We start from the raw sequence: 19,268 nt of genomic DNA, 5'->3' as shown, positions 1-19,268 counted from the left end.
TTCTTTTATGTTCTAATGAGTTTCGGCAATCTTTGCTCCTGAAACTCCTTACAAGGCAAAACGATAGTACATAAGTAACAGAAACCTCCAGCACCTACATCTCTCTTTCACTTAAACTGCATATTTTTAAACAGATGCCATGGACTATCAATGACACAGAATTCAAGGATGTTTATAAGGTTACAAATGAGAGCAGGCCATTTGGCCCATCTAGTGCATTTGGTTGTTAATAACTAATTAGTTAATTACTAATGGATCTAAGGATCTAAGATCCTGGATCTATGGATCTAAGCTGTTTCATGATAGAGGCCAGGGTATCTGTTTTAACCACATGGCTGGATAGCTTGTTCCACACTCCCATCACCCTATGTCCTGAAATTGTCACTGTAACTAGAAAATTGGCTCCCATTCTCACTTTTAAAATACGCCATGTATTCTCCATGTATGTCCTGACTTTTTTTTACAATTTCTTACACGTTATACACAATTGAGAGCCTTATGCGTTTAGAAGCTGGACACGGACATCATACAGATCACTCATTCTGGTGTCAAATGAAATGTTCAAAAACGGGAACGAAAAAAGACAGCTTTTCGAAGAAGATTTTTGTTCACTTTTAGCCTAGGTTTCCATTTCAATTTTCAGGTCCTTCCTGTTCGAGCCATCTGACACTCCTCACCAACTGACTGGAGGTTGAAGAGACTCGACATTTTCAAAACCCAGAGAGGAACCTATACTGGTTTTGGACCAATGTAAACTAGAACCAACCCCGCCTCAAATCGCGCAATTTAACCAGGGCAGCAAATGTTTGTCTGGACAATAGGGGTGATCGAACCCTCACATTTTCTTAAAATGTGTGATTTGCACATCTTACTGCTTTGCAGCCGTTGCTCATTTAAAAAAAAATGTTAACATTTTATATAGCTGAACAAGCACATTCTGATAGTTTTAATAAGCAAATTAAACTTGAATGTTAATAGGACAGAGTTTCACAGTGGTATTTTGTGCTGCCAGTATAAAGAGCAAGCCTACTTGTAGGCTTGTAGCATTGAAGCAAAATGTAGCAGCTGATATTTAGGGCTAAAAGCACAGCTGATCCGCCTAAAAACTCAAGAACTGTTTTAAAGTCATGTTGTGTTTGTAAAGGAAAAACAAATGAATACGCAATAGATTCTGAAGCCACATGATTTCTATTTCCCCACTTACAGAAAGAGCCCATGCCTCAGGCCCTTTTAGATCGGGTTGAGGTGGTGGAGTGCTCTTAAAAACTCTCTGCTTGTGCCTGCAACATTACAAGGGGGTGGAATTCTCGTTTAAACATGATCTTGAGCACGGCACTTCCTGCTGCACACTTCAGAGCCAGTTTGACCGTGAAAATGCTTTCGCTTGTCTTTAAATCACCAACGCAGTACAGATCAAGTCAGTCAGATTCAACTGCTAGAGGCCTGAAAGAGTAATATTTTGCATTCATGTGTGGCTTGTCTAAAATATGACACTACACAAGTGCATCGAGCCACTTGAACACTACAAGTACTCCGTTACTGCACAGCTGTCCTAGTAATTCTGAACAAAGCCAAAAACACACTTCTGATCCAGATGTGCGCACTTTGAACACCCTCCTGCAGACCCAGTGCCAGGTTTGTACAGACGGTCATTCATACTCATGGACTATCAAGAACCCACCAAAGCCAAATATAAACTTTCTGAGCAAATGTCTCACGCAAAGATCTAGCATTAAAACAGGGCTTTCATCTCACTGCTGAGCTTACACGGCTAATTAAATCAACAATTTCAATTCCAAATTTTACATTAACAATGTATTATGCAGAGCCTTTATGCTTTTGAAGTTATTATTTATTCAAAATAATACAAAGTTTGACAAAGTGCCATATGAGACAGTACTATATTTTTTCAGGTAAAAGAGTTCTACTCAGCCCAATCTAATGGCTAGTTCCTATGTGTAAAATAACTCTTTTCTGTTTCACCTCATTCAGGCTGTCCTGCACAAGTATACACCAATACACCCACAATCTTTCAGACAGATTCCACCCCAGAAGTTTTGAACAAAAACTGTTGGGTGTCCAGGCATTAAAGTCTCAAAGCACAGATGGCTCCTATCTGGTGGCTACACACACAAAGCAGCTGTCTCTCATTGCAGGAACAATCCCACCAAAACACACCGCCTCCCAGCTTTCCGCAAAAAACGGTCCATTCGGCTGCTCCTTCCTCTAGTGCCAACACAACTTCACCTTTAAATGCTGCGTTTAAGGGTCTGGGGCCCACAACAGAAAAACAGGGATAATTTATGATAGCTTCATGTCGCACAGACTTACAGGAATCCCTTTCATTCGTTAAATCGGGCTCCTCTTCGGTCCCTCTCTTGACTGTGCAGGTGCCTACTAAGTTGATGAGTTGCAGACGGCTTTGAGGAATTTTCTACAGTTCATAGGCTCAAGTGTGTGTTTTCAAACCTGGGTCAAAGGGTCCGGTCTATAAACACCAATCTGATTTATATTAACATGACATGGCAAACACTGCAAGAGCAGTGGCAAGAACCAGAAAAGGAGCGCAGCATCACATACCACCAAATCTCCCACAAATTCAAACAAGCGTTTTCTATGTTTCACCTCAAGCTTAAAAATAAGATCCTTCCCAACGAAGGCAATTCTGTTTTTAAGTCGCTACAGGGAAAACGGTTACCTCAAAGTAACAAAGCAAAAGCATCTGTCAGCTTGGGTAAACCTAACCACTTACAGCAAGAGAAAACTTTCCTCACCTGATCAAGAAAGGACATCATCCAGCCTATTGCTGGTAACACCTATTCATATACTCGCAGCTTCCGGCCTTTCTTAAAGGAGATCCTGAAAAACTTGTCTTTCGCTCTCCCTCTAATGTTAGAGAGCACAGCCCCAGTTTATGAAACTGAAAACAAAGAAAGGAATTTATAAAACAGCTTTTCACACCCATCTGCTTGCCGTACCATAAAATGGTGAGATTTAAAGTCTGCATTTTGCTTCTATTTTGAGTCAACGGGATTAAAAACGAAATCTTTTTTTGCCCGTCGTTTCACTATTTTCTTACTTTCATAGGCAAACGTTAGGAAATGGCCGATTAAAAGGATAATTTGTCTCTCTTAAATAGAATTCATGAGAACTTCCTTCATACTTCTTTTACAACGCAAGCAGGCAAATCTGGGGCAAGTGAGAACTCGCAACTAAAATTTGAATGGGAAGAGCATCTTGAAGGCATCGACATGGTCAGAGACGGGGATTTTCACACCTGCTGGTCAGACCATCCACTGAGCTCCCACTCTCCAACCCAACCCACGCCCACTCTTTCAGTGGTTTAAATCGTTTACAAAAAGCTCCAAACTGCCCAGAATTAAAAGTACAGACAGATAATGTCTGCCGCCATTTTTTTGTCTCGGAATCCCGGCCCAGCTGGGGACACGAGGAAAGAAGCAGCCGAGACTCGGGGAGTAAACGCAGTGCGCTCTGGGTAACCTGGCAAGATCATTCAGTCTCACAGTTATTGCTCGCTTTGTGGCGGCATGGAAGAGGGAGCAGGCAAGAGATGAAGAAAACCCGTTCCCAGCAGGAGAACACAAGGACATTTTAGAAAAACACTGGGGCTCCCCCCCCCCAACAGTTTGACAAATAAACCTAAGCTAAGCCATTTTCTGCTATGGCTGTAAAAGACAGAACTGCAAAGATGGCCGCCGACACAACCACCTAGCAGGTTACTGCCATGACTTCACCATCTGGGTTTTTTTTTTAATTTCTCGCGACGGACGGCACAGAGCAGATGATAGCGCTCAGGCTGCTCTGCCCCCTGGGAGGGAGGAGGGGGAATCGCTTGAACAAGAGAAGAAATTAAGGCCAGCAACTTCATTTCTGGCACTAAAGGGAGGGAGTTGTCAATTGCCACGTATTTCATTTCTCCATTTAGAAAAAGAGAAGCCTGGCTGCTCCACCTTTGGTGGGAGTGTGAAACAAGCCACCCAGACATGCCATTGAAGCCCAAATCTGGCTTCTTCCAAGAAACTGGAAGAGAGCCTGCATTCAGGGCAAGAGCCATTTCTTTACCCACAGGGCTTTGGGTGTATGAAAAAAGCTTGCCAGGCCTGCTATTTGCACAAAATCCTCGGACCAATTAGTGACTACATACTAATCGGGCTAGAAGGAGTCAAATAGCCACTTCTCATTTAAAACTGTCCTTGTGCCTCATCCACCAAGAAGCACACGGGCACAAACATTCCCAGAGGCAACAGCGAAAGGAGAAAATACACAGATTGTCGATCAAGCAATCTTATCTTCTAAGGCTTTGAATATGCCAGACCTTTACAGCATTTACATTTCTTCGCTTGGCCAATGTCCTTATGCAAAGCCACTTGCAATCACAACCGGGATCACTAAGTGATCAGTAAGTGGGGGGGTCAGTCATGGGCCTTGAGGGTCAGGTACTTCTTCAAGAGATGAGATTGCAGTCTCTTGAGGAAGAGGGCTGGTGCGTCTGCAGGTCTGACTGTGGATGGGAGGTCATCAGCACTGGATGACAACACTTGACAAAACAGTCAAGTCTGGGAGTTGATCGCGCGGCCCGTCAGCCTGAGGAAGCAGATCTGTGTGCCCCAGTTGCAACCAACGTTCCCTCTAAGCTGTGCGCGTGTGCGCACACACAGGTTAGGAAATCAGCACACATAAGAAATTGAACTGCGCACAAAAAATTAAATTAAAAAAAAAGTATGATAATAATGAAACAAACAGGGCCGTCAATCGAAAAAAGGCTAATTTGACCACACGAGACTGGCTGCGAGAGGCCCAACTTGCCTATGGGCATTACTATTGCTACTCGATCATCGATATCTATGCTCTCATCGTCTCGTACCTCACTGTTCATGCTCGCTCGACACTCGGTCTCTATAACCGGGCTTGTTGAATCGCTGTCCCCGTCTTTTGGATCTCTATGCTTCTACGATATGACTATATTAACCAAAAATTATTTCAGGTTTACAATTTTACATACACTCAATTTAGTGCCCACAAGTTTTTGTCACTGGGGAAAAAATTTGCACAACTTGAAAATTTTGCACACACGGGACATTAGAAATTAGAAGGAACGTTGGCTGCAACCCAGGGCCCGACGGTTGTCTGGTATGCATGTGCTGTCCCCCTGGAGCGACAAGCAGCCCACTGCCGGAGACAGACAACAGGGGGGAAAACAAGAGAGTGATCCAGGAGGAAGGCATTTCAGAGGTCATCGGCGGCCCTGGAAATTCTAATTCATTGTCAAGACAACGTCTTGCCTAAACACCCTAAAACAGAAGCTCCAGAGAAATTGAAACTGCTCTTTTAGTTGTGGACCATGTGGTTTCACTTGGCAGAAACCTGCTCTACAGTCACAGGGGACGGAGGACAGAGGTCCACTGGTGCACTGCCCATCTACCACAACAAAACAAGTGATCTTGACCTCCAGTTCCTCTCCGAAACCGGCAATTTCAAGAGCTGCCTTGCTTAACATGATTTGCGTTGAATCTGCCTCGAGCTGACACTTTTGCACTTAGCTTCCCCCCCAATGTTTGCTGAAATAGATGGAGCACAATTTGGACTTGAATTTCGAGGTTTTGTAAGACAAATATTTCTGGGACTCCAGCCTCAAAAACCTGGTTGACTAACTCTGACAGCCTGGAACAATCAGTAATGTTCCCAAACACAACAATATAAATGGTCTGAAATGGACAAGCTTAAAAACAAAGACCTAATAGTGTCTGAAGCTTGGAATTTGCTCAGCTGAAGCTACAGTCCACTGAAGATGGGCGAATTCGGATCACCTCAATCTTCGGGCTGACTCCCCTTTGTGAACAAGCGTTTTCCAACATAAATTTGAGGGGACAAAAGGCAAACTGATTTTCAATTGTATCATAAAATGTAAACCACAGCATATTCACCAAATGCAGAAACATTTTCTGTATCAGTACTGGTAAATATAAAACCGGTCTAACCCTTTTAAATCTTCTAACCCTGTTACCATTGCAGTATTCATCATTTTACTAGCGGAAAAAACAAAACAGAACAAGGCAGATAATGACATTTTATTCACCAACTGTTTCTTTCCAAATCTCTTTAAAGAGTGATCTAAGATTAAGTGAACTAATGCCATCTGTGTTTACATGTATAGCCTTTGTGCATGTATTGTGGCTTTCAAAACACTTAAGTCATTAATGAAGATATATATGAAAATAAGACATTATGTTCACCCTTCTATATACAGTATGCACTGGGTATAAGCCTTGGATTCAATCAAAAAGCCTGCATTTTTACTTCACTTTGCACACTTACTTGTCTCTGGACTGCCTTTGAACCACAGACTATTCTCCAAAAAACATTTAGTTGTTTTTAAAAGCCAAAGCCAAATGTGCCATGAGAAGAGCTCCCATCAAAATAAAAACAGTTTTGGGAATTAGCTCCCAGAAGACCTGCCAGGGTTCATGAGCGTGGTTTCAGATGCAGATAGTACATGGGCTAATACAATTCTTGGTTACTTCGGCTCTTGTGACAATCTCAAGCTCCCCAACAGAACAGAAAAGCAGGTGGGCTTAAAATAGGGTGTTTCCTTCAGAGAGCCAAGTTAGAGAACAGAACATTTTATAAAATGTCTCCAGCAGTTCCTCTTCTTTGCTTAAATAACTACACCAATCAACGCTCAGCTGAGGGAAATGAATCACTCCACAGGAAATGTAACCTTTGGAACACAGTTGCAGGCAATCAATAGGTCCAGTTCCATATTTAACAGTGGGCGCACCTTTTCCAGAAGCCAATGAGAGCAGAGAGCCCTAATGTTTGAGGCTTCCCAGATTCACGGCTCCAAAAATCTGCAGCTACATCGGAAAGTCACAGGTTTCACAGCTAAACATGAGGGCTTTGCGTTTTATGTTTTCCAGTTGTTTCAAGGCTAAAATGGAGTTCTACAGTTCAGGACACAGAAGGGTTGACCTATCACTAGCCTTGACCCATTACTTCTTCCTTCTTATGGCCTTGAAAAAAAGCTAAAGGTTGAAATTCCGAAGCCAAAGTGGCGTTTTTTTTAGATGGAGTGGAGACAAGAATATGAGAACCAAAAAGGAAGACTGGACTAGTGCAGGGGTTCTGAACTGCACCGCCCGCACAAGATACCCTTCTCTTTAAATGTTTTACAAAGCCCAGCTTCAGAAAGACTCACTATGACAGAAATGAATGGGTTAAACTGTGTAGTTTCGCTCAACAGTGATCCTGTCCTTAGGTGATGTTCAACCGTTAGTTAGCACAGAGATTCTGCATAAAAAAAGAGATGGTGAGAGCATAGGGAAGCGAAACACTGCAGTGGAGAAAGCAGGGGTTCAATGAACTCAGGGCCTGCCGAGGAAGGTGTGAAATGAGTCTGAACGCAGGGAGCACAAATCACATCTGGGACAAAGTAAAATACAAAATGGTCTCAGCTTTCCCCCATCCATGGAACAGCCACTGCGTAACAGCAGAATCTAACACGCTGAAGGTTTATGTTACTGCTAAACCACGGAAACCGATCTCCCCCCCCCCCCAATGACTTGCTTCGTTGAACTTTTCGCCTCTCTTTTCTTGGTGTCCTCTTTTAAAGCGAAGCATATTTTCAGTCGAGCGTGTCGTGAGGTTTTCTGTTCAACCCTCTCCGCAGGCCAGGGATTGGGAATCCGCTGTCGCCGCGGGCCTGGAATCAGACGTGACATCACTCCCTGGTGCGCGCAGAGCCAACTCTGTTGTCATAGTGAGGTCATGACTCACACAGCTCTGCTCCAGGACTGTGTTAAAGGTGCATTTCCAGGAACACCCATCTCTCAGTGCGCAGACGACTAACCTACATTGTATTTATAGAAGGGAGAGAGGCGGCTAACGAGATATGCCTTTCAAGCACTGGGCTCTTAACTGTTTCTTGTCACAATCCAGAGATTCCAGGGCCAGTGCAGTTTCTCCTGTATAATTTCTTTGGGTTTTGCCTTCTTATCCATCTCTTCTGTTTAATACAGCAGTCAACAGGCAGAAGGGAGGGCTTCCGGCTATATACTTCCATGTACAGCACACACGCACTCCTCACCAACAGGTTTACTTCTGATGGTTTTAGCTGGAATGAATGTTTTTAAGGACCAGTAAGTGGAATATCTAAAGAAGCAGCTAAGTTTAAATGTAATATCTAAACTACGCCTTAGGCCCAAAGTGAATAATGTTCCGGTTGCCTTTTCTAAACAATCCATGCAGGCCTGTTGAAATTTACCTTAAAGGGCACAAACACGTCTGCTTTTATATAAAGCATTAAAAAACTCAATGTCGTGTTTAGATGTAAGTGGAGGTAAAAACAAATCTGCATAATCTTCTATCTGCATGCTAGCAACCTAGAAAAAAAAAAACAACTCTTTACTCGGCTTTACTCCAGTTTACAAACTTTTCCGCTGTGCCCTCAGACAGGCTGCAGACCCACGAAGGCGGAGAGCCAGGCCCAGAGAAATTGGACCTGAATCCATTGCTTGAGCCTGCTGTAGAGCACTCTCCTCAGCCAGCCTCATGTAAACTGTGAAACTACCGAGGCTCTCCAGAGTAGCAGCACGGCAAGGTGTGAACTGAAACTGCAAACCAAGCATGCCAGACTTTGACAGTAACAGAGGAGCTTCTTCTCCTGAAATTGGACACGGCCAGTTAGACTGTTTCATTTAGTTTTTCATGTCACACAATTCCCATGTCAGATTGAAACAGACTGCTGTTCCAAATCCATGTGTTGCGCATACTATTGGTAAGAGCTACCTTTTTTGTTTTTAGCTGAACAAACCCATCCTGTGACATTTCCTTACGGCTAATTACAATTTCCGTTCTTGTGATCCATTATGCAATTTTACACAAGAAAAAGAATCTGAATGTTCAAGGAAGGTCTGGAAATGATTTCTGAGATAAGCCAAGACAAAAAAAGACCTACATTCTTGTACTGAAAAACAAAACCCTTTCTGTCGGTTGGACAATTTATTTTCTGTTAAACTGAATTGCTTCCCTTTTTCCTTTGTCAAAAGAAAAAAAAACATAATAAACTAATTTTATGTTTCTTCAGTAGAGCAATTAAATTTATGATCATTCCCTATTTGTCAAAGCATCTTGGCTTATATTTAAGGGATCGAGTGAAATGGGTGTGATTTTTAATATAAGCTACAGGATTCTCTCTTCCCACCCCCAACCAAGATCTGCTCATAACAGGGAGGTTTAAAGGGGTAGAAAACACGTGAATCATCATTTCAGACCTCATCTGGAGACTAGGCCTTAAGCCAAAGCCAGCTATCCAGACACAAAGACGAGTCGCTTCAACACAACCCAGAACAGACCCGCCAGGAACTGGGCTTGTCGTCAGGCCGTGACTCCGCAAACGAGCCTTTTCAGTCTCGTTGCCGAAAAAGAACGCCTCACACAGCGGCGACTGGATCCTCTCCATCTGGACATGGCAAAGGTCTGCAGGTTAGACTCAGCTGCGTTTGCCAAGATACACTACGATTCCTGCGCACGACACATCCCCCGTGCAAAAAAAACATAGCGACTAGCACTTGCATACACACTGCGTACCTTCAAAGTCATTCTCTAAACCGGTCTTTGTGCACAGAAGCTGGCAACAGGCATGATAAAAGACTTTAAAATCGCTTTGGAATTAGGCTACAAAGACCTGCGTTTAAATATTTCTAATTCAATGCAAAACGCTCCTCTCCCTGGGTCGTTCATTCAAATCCCCGGCGAGTCCAGCAGGCACTCAGGAAGTGAGCAACTGCTGTGCAGGCTATACAGTACACGAGGGACAGCCCCTCTCCCAGGAGGGGTCAGCTGAGTGGTGGAGATTCTGCTCTCCTATTGGTCAGCAGTGTCATCTAATTATCTAACAGGATGCTTACTCACGGGAGCTTCACAAGCAGCTCCGCCCATCCGGACACAGGCCTCCCCAGGGAACTCTACCAGAAATCCAGATTACGGATACAGTCACTGGTCAACGCCAATACAGTCAGGCACACGGGTAGACCGCAGCAGATTTCTCTACAAATTTCCTCCAACGTATATAATTCCTTTACCCATCTTCACGTTGCTTGCAAACCCTGGGATTGCGTAAGCTGTACATGCAAGCAGGTAGCTGCATCAGCATGCGCAGGCCGCAAAGGAACAAGTAATGGTTCACACCCGAAGAAGGCCCCACAGCTGAAATGTTGTGTTTCTTTTCTTCTCTTTTCGGTGCGGAATAAACCTTTACTTGTTCCTAAGCTGTGTATTAACCAGGCTTGTCACATTAAATATTAGTCACCAGACTACTCAATGATATGGCAATGAGATCCATTAATAAACACGGTGTGCCATGATTTCTATCAACTATATCTATATTTCCATCAACATATCCCTGGTGTATTAAAATGCGCTCTCTACCTGTAAAAAAAAAACTGGAAAACGTCGACACCCCTGTCTCACACGAACGTTAGTTAAACATTAGTTATCCACTTTGACACCATCAAAGAGCACAGCCACTGTGGAGATCAACCCATATTAGATTTCGCTAGGTAAAAAATTACTGGGAGCTCTCTTTATTTTCGGAAATTATTCACTCTCTTTTATTCTCTCTTTTCTCACAACCAAATTATAATCAACTCACAGGATGACTTATTAGGCCGTCTCGGCATACGGGCCTGGAAAGGACTGCGGTCTTCCAGAGGGAGTCTGGTAAAGCTCAGCCCCACTGTGGAGACCCGGAGGAGGACTCTTCACCCCAATCTTTTCCAGGCAGCCCAGCTGCAAGAAACAGGCACCAGCGCTAAGCTGGGGTGTCCCACCCGGTGGGGAGTCACGACCTCTCAGTCCACAGACACCAGCACCTCTCATCTCAAGTGCGGACTTCACTCTGGGCGAGTGCTGAACGCACAGTTTATGTGGGCGAGGTACCAAACATCACACGAGGGGCTGCTCATTCATGTTTTCTTCAGCTCTGTTGCACTCAGCTCTCCTTGGCTTTCACTCCCCATCTTTAACAGCCAGAACCAAACCCACCCTCCACCTACTCCTGTCTTTCCTCGGCCTGGCTGCCTCTAAGTGCTTCTATAGGTAACTCGTCCAGCTGCTGGTTATCCCACGCCCTCCTACAGGTCCTAGAATTCACCTCATGTAGCAGTAGGTTCTGCACCTCTTTCCGTTGCTCTTAACCAATCCAACACTACTAAAACAAAAAATATCACTGCTCTAGCCCCGAGAAGAGTGACCAGAGTTTCAAGCATTCAAAATCTTCAAAGGCAGTGACAGAGCAGCCACAAACCAGAGGACACAAGTGACAACCGCAGGGAAGTGTGTTTCAGACTGATTAACAGGGGCTAGTTTCTTAAACAAAGGGTTGTGGCAGTTTAGAACAAGCGACCCACTCGTGATGTTGGAAGAAGAAAGAATATAATCTACAGCAAAGGGATGGATCTCCACTCATTGTTAGGGTCCTATGTTCATTCTTACACTCTATTAATTTTATTGTTTTGAATGTTAAACACCTTCTATAAAGGCACCACAAAAACAAAACAATGAACATCGCAATAATGGTGGAACACAAAACCCAGCTACCTCTGCCAGTGTCGCAGTGATATCTAGATGCACAAAGAGAGCCTGGAACATTTACAAGATTATTTACACCTGCAGAATTTACAAAAATACATCCTCTTGCAATGAAAAAAAGCTCCGTTTTGGAAAGAGTAAAGGTTGCATATAGAAGCTAGCACTGTAGCACGGAGGTTAGGGTATCCAAGTACAAAATATTCCCAAACAAATTCTGGGCCACTCAGTCCACTATCAACCAAAAAACCAAAGCGAATATCGGGACATCAGAAAGGCCAGAGACGAGAAGAGACCATCCTAAGCAACATCAGAATAAATAATCAATCCTAAATTGCACGTCCTTGGGAGGAAACCAGAAAACCCAGTAACAACATGCCAGGTATACCCAGACAGGTACCCCCCCCCCCCCGAAATCGAACCCGAAACTCTGGAGCCAAGAGGAACTGTGCTGCCTTCATGCCTTCCAGGCGTCCAGACACGAGCTTCCAACCTGACTGCATTGCAGGAGCTGTGCCAAGATCTACTACTCAATTATTCAGCTGAACCAACAGCTGATCAGCTAAAACGATCAAGTCCTGGAAGAAAGTATGCTGGCAAGGGATGCTCTCTCCAGCATCCCAGGCTTGATTCATGCTTCACACCCTTATTCCTACAGAGACAAATCCTTACTAATAAATGCAAAGGAAATCTGCACGTTTAGCAGGTGAGCAAGGGATCTGTCAGGACAACCCAAGACATGGGATAATTGACCTGGACCTTTCTGGATCCTGGACAGGCAGTGTTGCATCAGTGGGAATGCACTGGTGCCAGGTTCAGCTTCCTATCATTTGGTAAGGATGAGGCAACACTAAACTGGGGGTGTGCAGTTCTGGTCCTGGAGAACTAGTGCGTCTGCAGTTTTCATTCCATCTCTTAACGAGCTACACCAGCTAGTTAACGGCTTAACTGGACCTGTTCAACAGCTCCGCCCAGCTCTTGAGTTACTACTACTTTAAAGACAGCTTGGAAAACCATGATACCCCAGGCTGTCCAGGACCAGGAGCATCACATATCCACACACAAAGAACATTCAACAGATTAAATCCACACACCTCAGACCAAGTTTTCAAACATTAAACGTGATATTGAAAACCCATACACCAGTCAACGCAATCTTTCACAGCCTTTAACCACAACATTCAAAACCCCTGCCCCTTCTCTGCGGAAAACGCGGAACTCTCTTTCCCTCCCCGTTGTTGCAAGCTTGTCTTCTAAATTCAGTATGACACATATTTGTGCCAAACACAAACTTCCACCTAGCTCCTCAGACAGAAAGCCGTCTTCTTTCCCGCGTGAGATATGTGGAAGGGTGCCCGACACCAGCACTGAAACGCGGTATTAATAATTCTACTGCTTGAAATAGCAAAGGCAGTACAGTACCACCCACACAACTAGTCAATGGAAGGGGATGTTAAAATTGTGGTGCGGAACTGTTTTTACTTTGTCGTGAATTATTTTCTTTTGAGCTATAGCAAGGACAACAAATACAGCAGTTAAAGGATGTCGAAGTGTCCTTCTGGCATTAAGTGAAATACGGTTGCACACTACGCTCGCCTTGTTACTCTGGCAGACACTCGGAGCCCAGTCTCTCCAATACTGTTGGTTTATCACCAATCCACTTCCTCGATGAAGTCACACAGAACTGATTATCAGCGAGGAATCGGCCTGTAGCTTTAACGCCTGACAGATGCTACATCGCAGACTGTGCAGCATGATCATCAAAATCATTTTGCACGAATCCGTGTGAACAACTGGTTCTACATTACTCTTACGCTTAGCGGTCTTATTCTAAGCGTCTACGTGTATTATTAAAATGCACGTTTGGCTTATTAGGGATGCACTTCCGTATCGAAAGCACCGTATCGATTATCGATACCGATGTCAGACCTCAACCGTGCTACGAAGGGGCCGGCTTTCTCGCCGAATAAAAACGCCATAGACCGCATAGACAAGTAACACCATCACCTCTCGACCGCCCAAGAAAAAAAAAAATCTAACAGCCAGAGCCCAAGCGTCGTCAATTCAAATCGCACGATTCAGTATGACAGACACACGCTCGCCGCCGGCGCGGCCCGGGCGCTGACAGTCGGACGCAGGCTGGGTGACACTTACTGCTGACTTTCATGCTGCCAAACGCGGACGGCGGCTGCACCGGCTTGCAGCTCTCCGCGAAGGAGGTGGTCCTGGGCCGTCCGGACATGATCCCTCTTCACCGATCTCCGTCTCCCCCACCCCTCTCTCTCTCTCTCTCGCCGCCTTTCTCTCGGCCGCTGCTGCTGCTGCTGGGATCAGATCTGTCGCTGCGGTCTTCCCCCCGGTCGGAGCCGACGGCCAGCGTATCTCGGCAAACGGAAGCAGCTCCCCACGGCTCTCGGCCCCTTCCCGGTTTCACTCGATTCCTGGCGTCTCCTGTCCACCCAGACCCGGGTCTCCTTTCAAATCATCCCTTTTTCTCCCAGGGAAAAAAGGCCCCTTTCCTTGCTTCGTCTTCTCCTCCTGCTCCAACGATCAGGCCTTCAAAAGAAAAACGTCTTTGATTTCCCAGTGTCTCATGGAAAACGGCTAACCTTTCTCTCTCCTCCCCCTCCACGGTATCTTCTATCTTTTTTTTTAAAAAAAACTCCCTTTAATTTATTTTAAGGAACACAAGGTCGCTTAGATCTTTTTTATTTAAAAAATCGGATCCGATTTGCTTTTCTAAAACGCAAACTTTCTCTTAAAATATCGCCGATTACACAAGGCAGCCACGAAAATCTGCTTCATATTCTGAGGTGGAGACTCAATGATCCGACAGCTTCAGCCATGGCGGCTTCCTTGCTCAGCCCAACCAACAATTCAAATGAAAAATTTCCAATTTCCCGATTTTAAATCAAAAGATCTCCCCAGTTCTTCCGCCTCTTCCGGCCCCATACACACAGATGTTATAATCTGAACTCTCTGGGATAAAGCCGGGGGTCGAAAAAGTGCCTTAGATGCCTAGTTAAGTGGGAAATAGCAATTTTGCCACTCTCACAAATTCAGAATTTCTTTTTCTATTCCGTCTCCGTCTGTCTCTGTGCTCGCTCTCTTTGTCACTCCGACCCGCACAACGTCATTTGCGTAATGTACGGACAAAGGCGCCACGGCTAATTGCGAACAGCGTGGGCTACGTCACCAGACTGCAGTAGCTGCTGTGCGAGAATCGGACATTGTGAACGCGCAAGCAGACGTGAGGAGGTTCTGTCAGCCAATCTGGAGCGAGACGGGCGGAGAGATCCGGGGGTTGAGGGCCAATGGGACTGCGCCCCCCCCTCCTCCCACCTCCCATGCCCCCATTTTTCCGAAGATAGCCGAATGCCACCAGCTGTAACGAAAACGACCATAAATAGGTAACAGAGGCGGGCTGAGGTGGGTTTGCGTCAGGAGTGACTGAGCAAAGTCCAATCGAATTTTAGAAGGACGCCGGGTGTTCACCAATCTCGTTGGTCGTGAGTGCAAATTACGCAGCAAAGAGCAAGGCCGCTCTAGATTAACCATAGATATCCCATATCATGCTAGAGTCAATTACGTTAGCGTACTTCAAAATGGGCGCCATCTTTAGAAGGTTAACCTAACTGTTGGTAATTTGGACAGATATCTAAAAATGTGCTCTGCTTCTATGTCTACTCTCGCAAATGTGAGGCAGGTGTCAGTTACAGGAAACATTTCTTTAATATATTTGTGAACTGTCCAGAAGACATCAACATGGGGGTGTAGCAATACTGCAAATGAAACAACTGGGAACACCATGGAACTGCATTTAAAATAGAACACAAGGAGAATAGGAATTTCTTACCACAGAGATTTGTGGGAGTTTAAAACAAGCTTCCCACCTGTGTTTGTCCTCCTCTTGTGTAAACTTTCTTATGTTATTTTCTGGTGAAGACATTCATTAGGTTTTAACATGTTTGTTAATAATAATTGCTTACACTTATATAGCGCTTTTCTGGACATTCCACTCAAAGCACTTTACAGGTAATGGGGACTCCCCTCCACCACCTGGATGATGTGACGGTAGCCATAGTGCACCAGTACACTCACCACACATCAGCTATCAGTGGGGAGGAGAGCAGAGTAATTAAGCCAATTCATAGAGGGGGATTATTAGGAGGCCATGATTGGTAAGGGCCAATGGGAAATTTGGCCAGGACGCCGGGGTTACACCCCTACTCTTTTCGAGAAACGCCCTGGGATTTTTAATGAGCACAGAGAGTCAGGACCTCGGTTTTACGTCTCATCCAAAGGACAGCACCTGTTTACAGTATAGTGTCCCCGTCACTATACTGGGGCATTAGGACCCACACAGACCACAGGGTGAGCGCCCCCTGCTGGCTCCACTAGCACCTCTTCCAGCAGCAACCTTAGTTTGTCCCAGGAGGTCTCCCATCCAGGTACTGACCAGGCTCACACCTGCTTAGCTTCAGTGGGTTACCAGTTGTGAGTTGCAGGGTGATATGGCTGCTTTAAGATATGGCTTAAAAATATTTATTAATGGTGTTTTAATAATTTCTATCAACTAAAGTATCACCACTATTTATATCATTTGTTTGTATTGTTAGCAACAGTATGGTGACTATTGTAAGACAGGGACTTGTGCATGCACATTCTCTCACATAGGTACGAACAGTGGAGGTGTATATAGTGCTGGGTTGTGGGATATCTACGAGTTTGGCAATTTGTTCATGAGGTGTTGTGCAGAAGGGGCTACCATATCATTTCATGAGTGGCCTGCGACAGGTTTGAGCCTGACGCTACAAAAGCAAAAAACAGAGTCATTCTCTGGTGAAATAACAGTGATCACTGCTTGTGGTTTTGAGCGAAAACAGTCCACGTTGCTTAAAATACGTAAGCAACTTTATCACTAATAAGCAGTTAAACATGTTCTGCACACTACAGGATCCCTGACATCAAAGCCTGCATTAACAAGGGCTCACCTCCACTGTTTTATCAGAAGATCCTGTGGAGATATTCAGGTACAGTTAGCCATTTGCTTGCTCATTTTACAAGATGTTTATAGTGCCATATACAACAAGGAAAACAGTCAGGCACTTCATCAATATCTGTCTTGTATTGTTACGATCTTTTCAGGCAAAACATAATATTGTTCAAGGGGGCATTGTGTTTGTGGGTTTGCTCGGTCTCTACAAAGCACACTTGAAGAGCCAGGAAAAGCTAAGATAAGATAAGAAGCTGTTCCAGTTGTGAGAAAATGACCTGATTGTGGTTGTTTAGAGCTGAGCTGAAAACCTGAAGACAAATCCACTGCAGGCAGGTGTCCATTTTTTAAGTGTTGTTCAGTTATTTAATTCAGCTGGTATTCACTCAGCAAAAGCATTGCTTCAAAACTCCTGACAGCATGTGGAAACAGCATGTGTGCAAATTCTCACACAAGGCCAGACTTTTCATGTGAATATTCACATTTAAAAAAAAGTTGTATCCATATTCAAATCAGCATGGATGTTTGTTGAAAAAGATTTTAGAAGCCAAAGTGAGATGTGCTACATCATCGCTAGAACAACGTGGATATTGGCTCCAATCTCCAAAGCATCCCAGCTTAGTTTCTTCCCTTAAAATAATACTGTAAAGACCATGCGCCCCCTAGCTGCAGGAAATGGGACTTCACTCTAGGCTCCAATGGCCCTGTTTGCCATACAGGCACTGTGGGAGCACAATAAAAATTATAATATTAATAATTGCTTACACTTATATAGCGCTTTTCTGGACACTTCACTCAAAGCGCTTTACAGGTAATGGGGATCCCCTCCACCATCACCGTAAGTAGTACAAGTTGTACAAGCTGTAAGTAGTTCTAATTGTTACCCTCATTACATTTGATTGCTGTTCGTGCTGCCATATTCTGTTAAGCTGCGTGTTTTTCTTGTTGTTGTCGCATGTTTACAGAGTATGTGTGAGGGGTGTGTGGAAGGGGCTGAACCACTGTAACACCCCGCCTTCATATCTTAGAATGTGGGAAGAATGCAGGAGTGTGTAGCAGTGGTCAGGATTTCTAAACTCGTAACTGGAAGATTGTTCAAACCCTAGGTTAGTCACTGTAATAATAATAAGAATAGTTTATTATTATTATTATTATTATTATTATTATTATTATTATTATTATTATTATTATTATTATTATTATTACACTTATACATGGCTTTCTGGACACTCCACTCAAAGCACTTTACAGGTAATGGTGACTCCCTCCATCATCACCAATGTGCAGCCCCCACCTGGATGATGGCAGCAAAAGTGCACCAGTACGCTCACCACACGCCAGCTATCCGTGGGGAGGAGAACAGAGAGATGAAGCCAATGAATTCACAGAAAAGGATTATTATGAGGCAGTGATTGGTAAAGGCAAATGGGAAATTTGGCCTGGATACCAAGGTAAAACCATTACTCTTTTTTAGAAGTGCCCTGAGATTTTAAATGACCACAGAGAGTGAGTACCTCAGTTTTAAGTTTCATCTGAAGGACAGGGGCTCTTTTTTTACAGTACAGTGTCCCCATCACTATCCTGGGGCATTAGGACCCACACAGACCACAGGGTGAGTGTTACCTACTGGACCCACTAACACCTCTTCCAGCAGCAACCTTAGTTTTTCCCAGGTCTCCATCCCAGTATTGACCAGGCTCACACCTGCTTAGCAGCAGTGGGTTGCCAGTTGTGAGCTGCAGGGTGATATACCCCTGAGCAAAGTAGTTGAGCTATTCCAGTAAAATACACAGGTGTATAAATAGGTGGAAATGTAAGTCACCAAGAAATAAAAGTGTCAATAATTAAATTAACTTGTAATCTCCATTGAAACTCTACAGCAAAGATACCCAGTCCATGTATCAAATGTGAAGGCTAAACATAGATGTCTATCTCCACGCCTGCTTATTGGAGTGACAGAAACTTTCAGCGTATGCTGTGTGTAACGAATACACCCCTGCGTATGACAGGGATCTCAGTTGCCCAGACTGGGGAGGTCTCCTTTAGCTCAGCCGGCAAGTTCCCTGTTGCATGACGCCGGAGACCCGGGTTCGAGCCAAAGCACCGAAGGACGAACTGGCAGGGCAGGAGCGGCAAGGGAGGAAACCCCAAGAACCCTTACATGTGCAACTAAAGTGTGTATTAGCTGGACATCTATCACCTTGAAGTTTGTTGTGGTCGATCTCTGAAGCTGACTACAGCTAGTTAATATGAGCATAAAAAGCCCCTTACTGTACTTCAATCCAAAGCTACAAAGTTCTCTTCGCCCAAGCATTTCAATGCAGATTTCACAAATTCACTACAGACAGCAAAATGAATCATGTTGGATACTTTAATAAATTTCTACTTTAAAACCTAATGGTCTGGATGATGATTTTGAGTTAAAAAGGTTTTCTGCGAAGATGATAACATTTATGAATAGGCCTTTTACAATACATGTTGACTTAGATTTGTCACTGTCTTTCCCCCTCAGGTACATCATTATTATTCTTTGACCAACTGACCCTCTCTGCATAATACATGCTTCACTGGTTTAAATGAATTCACAAGATTTTTAATCGCGAAAACGTTTTTGTCTTCATAATTGATTGCCGCTCTCCGTACCATCCCATACCTTAAGCTATTTGAC

At 44.2% G+C, this 19,268-nt stretch overlaps 1 protein-coding gene across 4 annotated transcripts in view; it reads right to left on the bottom strand.

Moving 5' to 3' along the window:
- Window positions 1–14,726, bottom strand: part of gsk3ba (glycogen synthase kinase 3 beta, genome duplicate a) — a 105,028-nt gene extending 90,302 nt beyond the window's left edge. For 3 of the 4 annotated variants that reach the window (XM_015363857.2, XM_015363859.2, XM_015363858.2), the window contains exon 1: window positions 13,759–14,726. In XM_015363857.2, the coding sequence (XP_015219343.1) occupies window positions 13,759–13,846 (88 nt within the window). In that variant the 5' untranslated portion in view covers window positions 13,847–14,726. The remainder of the gene's footprint in view (window positions 1–13,758) is intronic. The other variant, XM_006639046.3, reaches the window with a different exon arrangement.
- Between the last annotated feature and the right edge of the window lie 4,542 nt (window positions 14,727–19,268).

This window comes from Lepisosteus oculatus, chromosome 15 (genome assembly GCF_040954835.1).
Source record: "Lepisosteus oculatus isolate fLepOcu1 chromosome 15, fLepOcu1.hap2, whole genome shotgun sequence".
NCBI lineage: Eukaryota > Metazoa > Chordata > Actinopteri > Semionotiformes > Lepisosteidae > Lepisosteus > Lepisosteus oculatus.
Note: the sequence above shows the minus strand (reverse complement) of the source record. Positions and strands in the feature narration are given on the sequence as shown.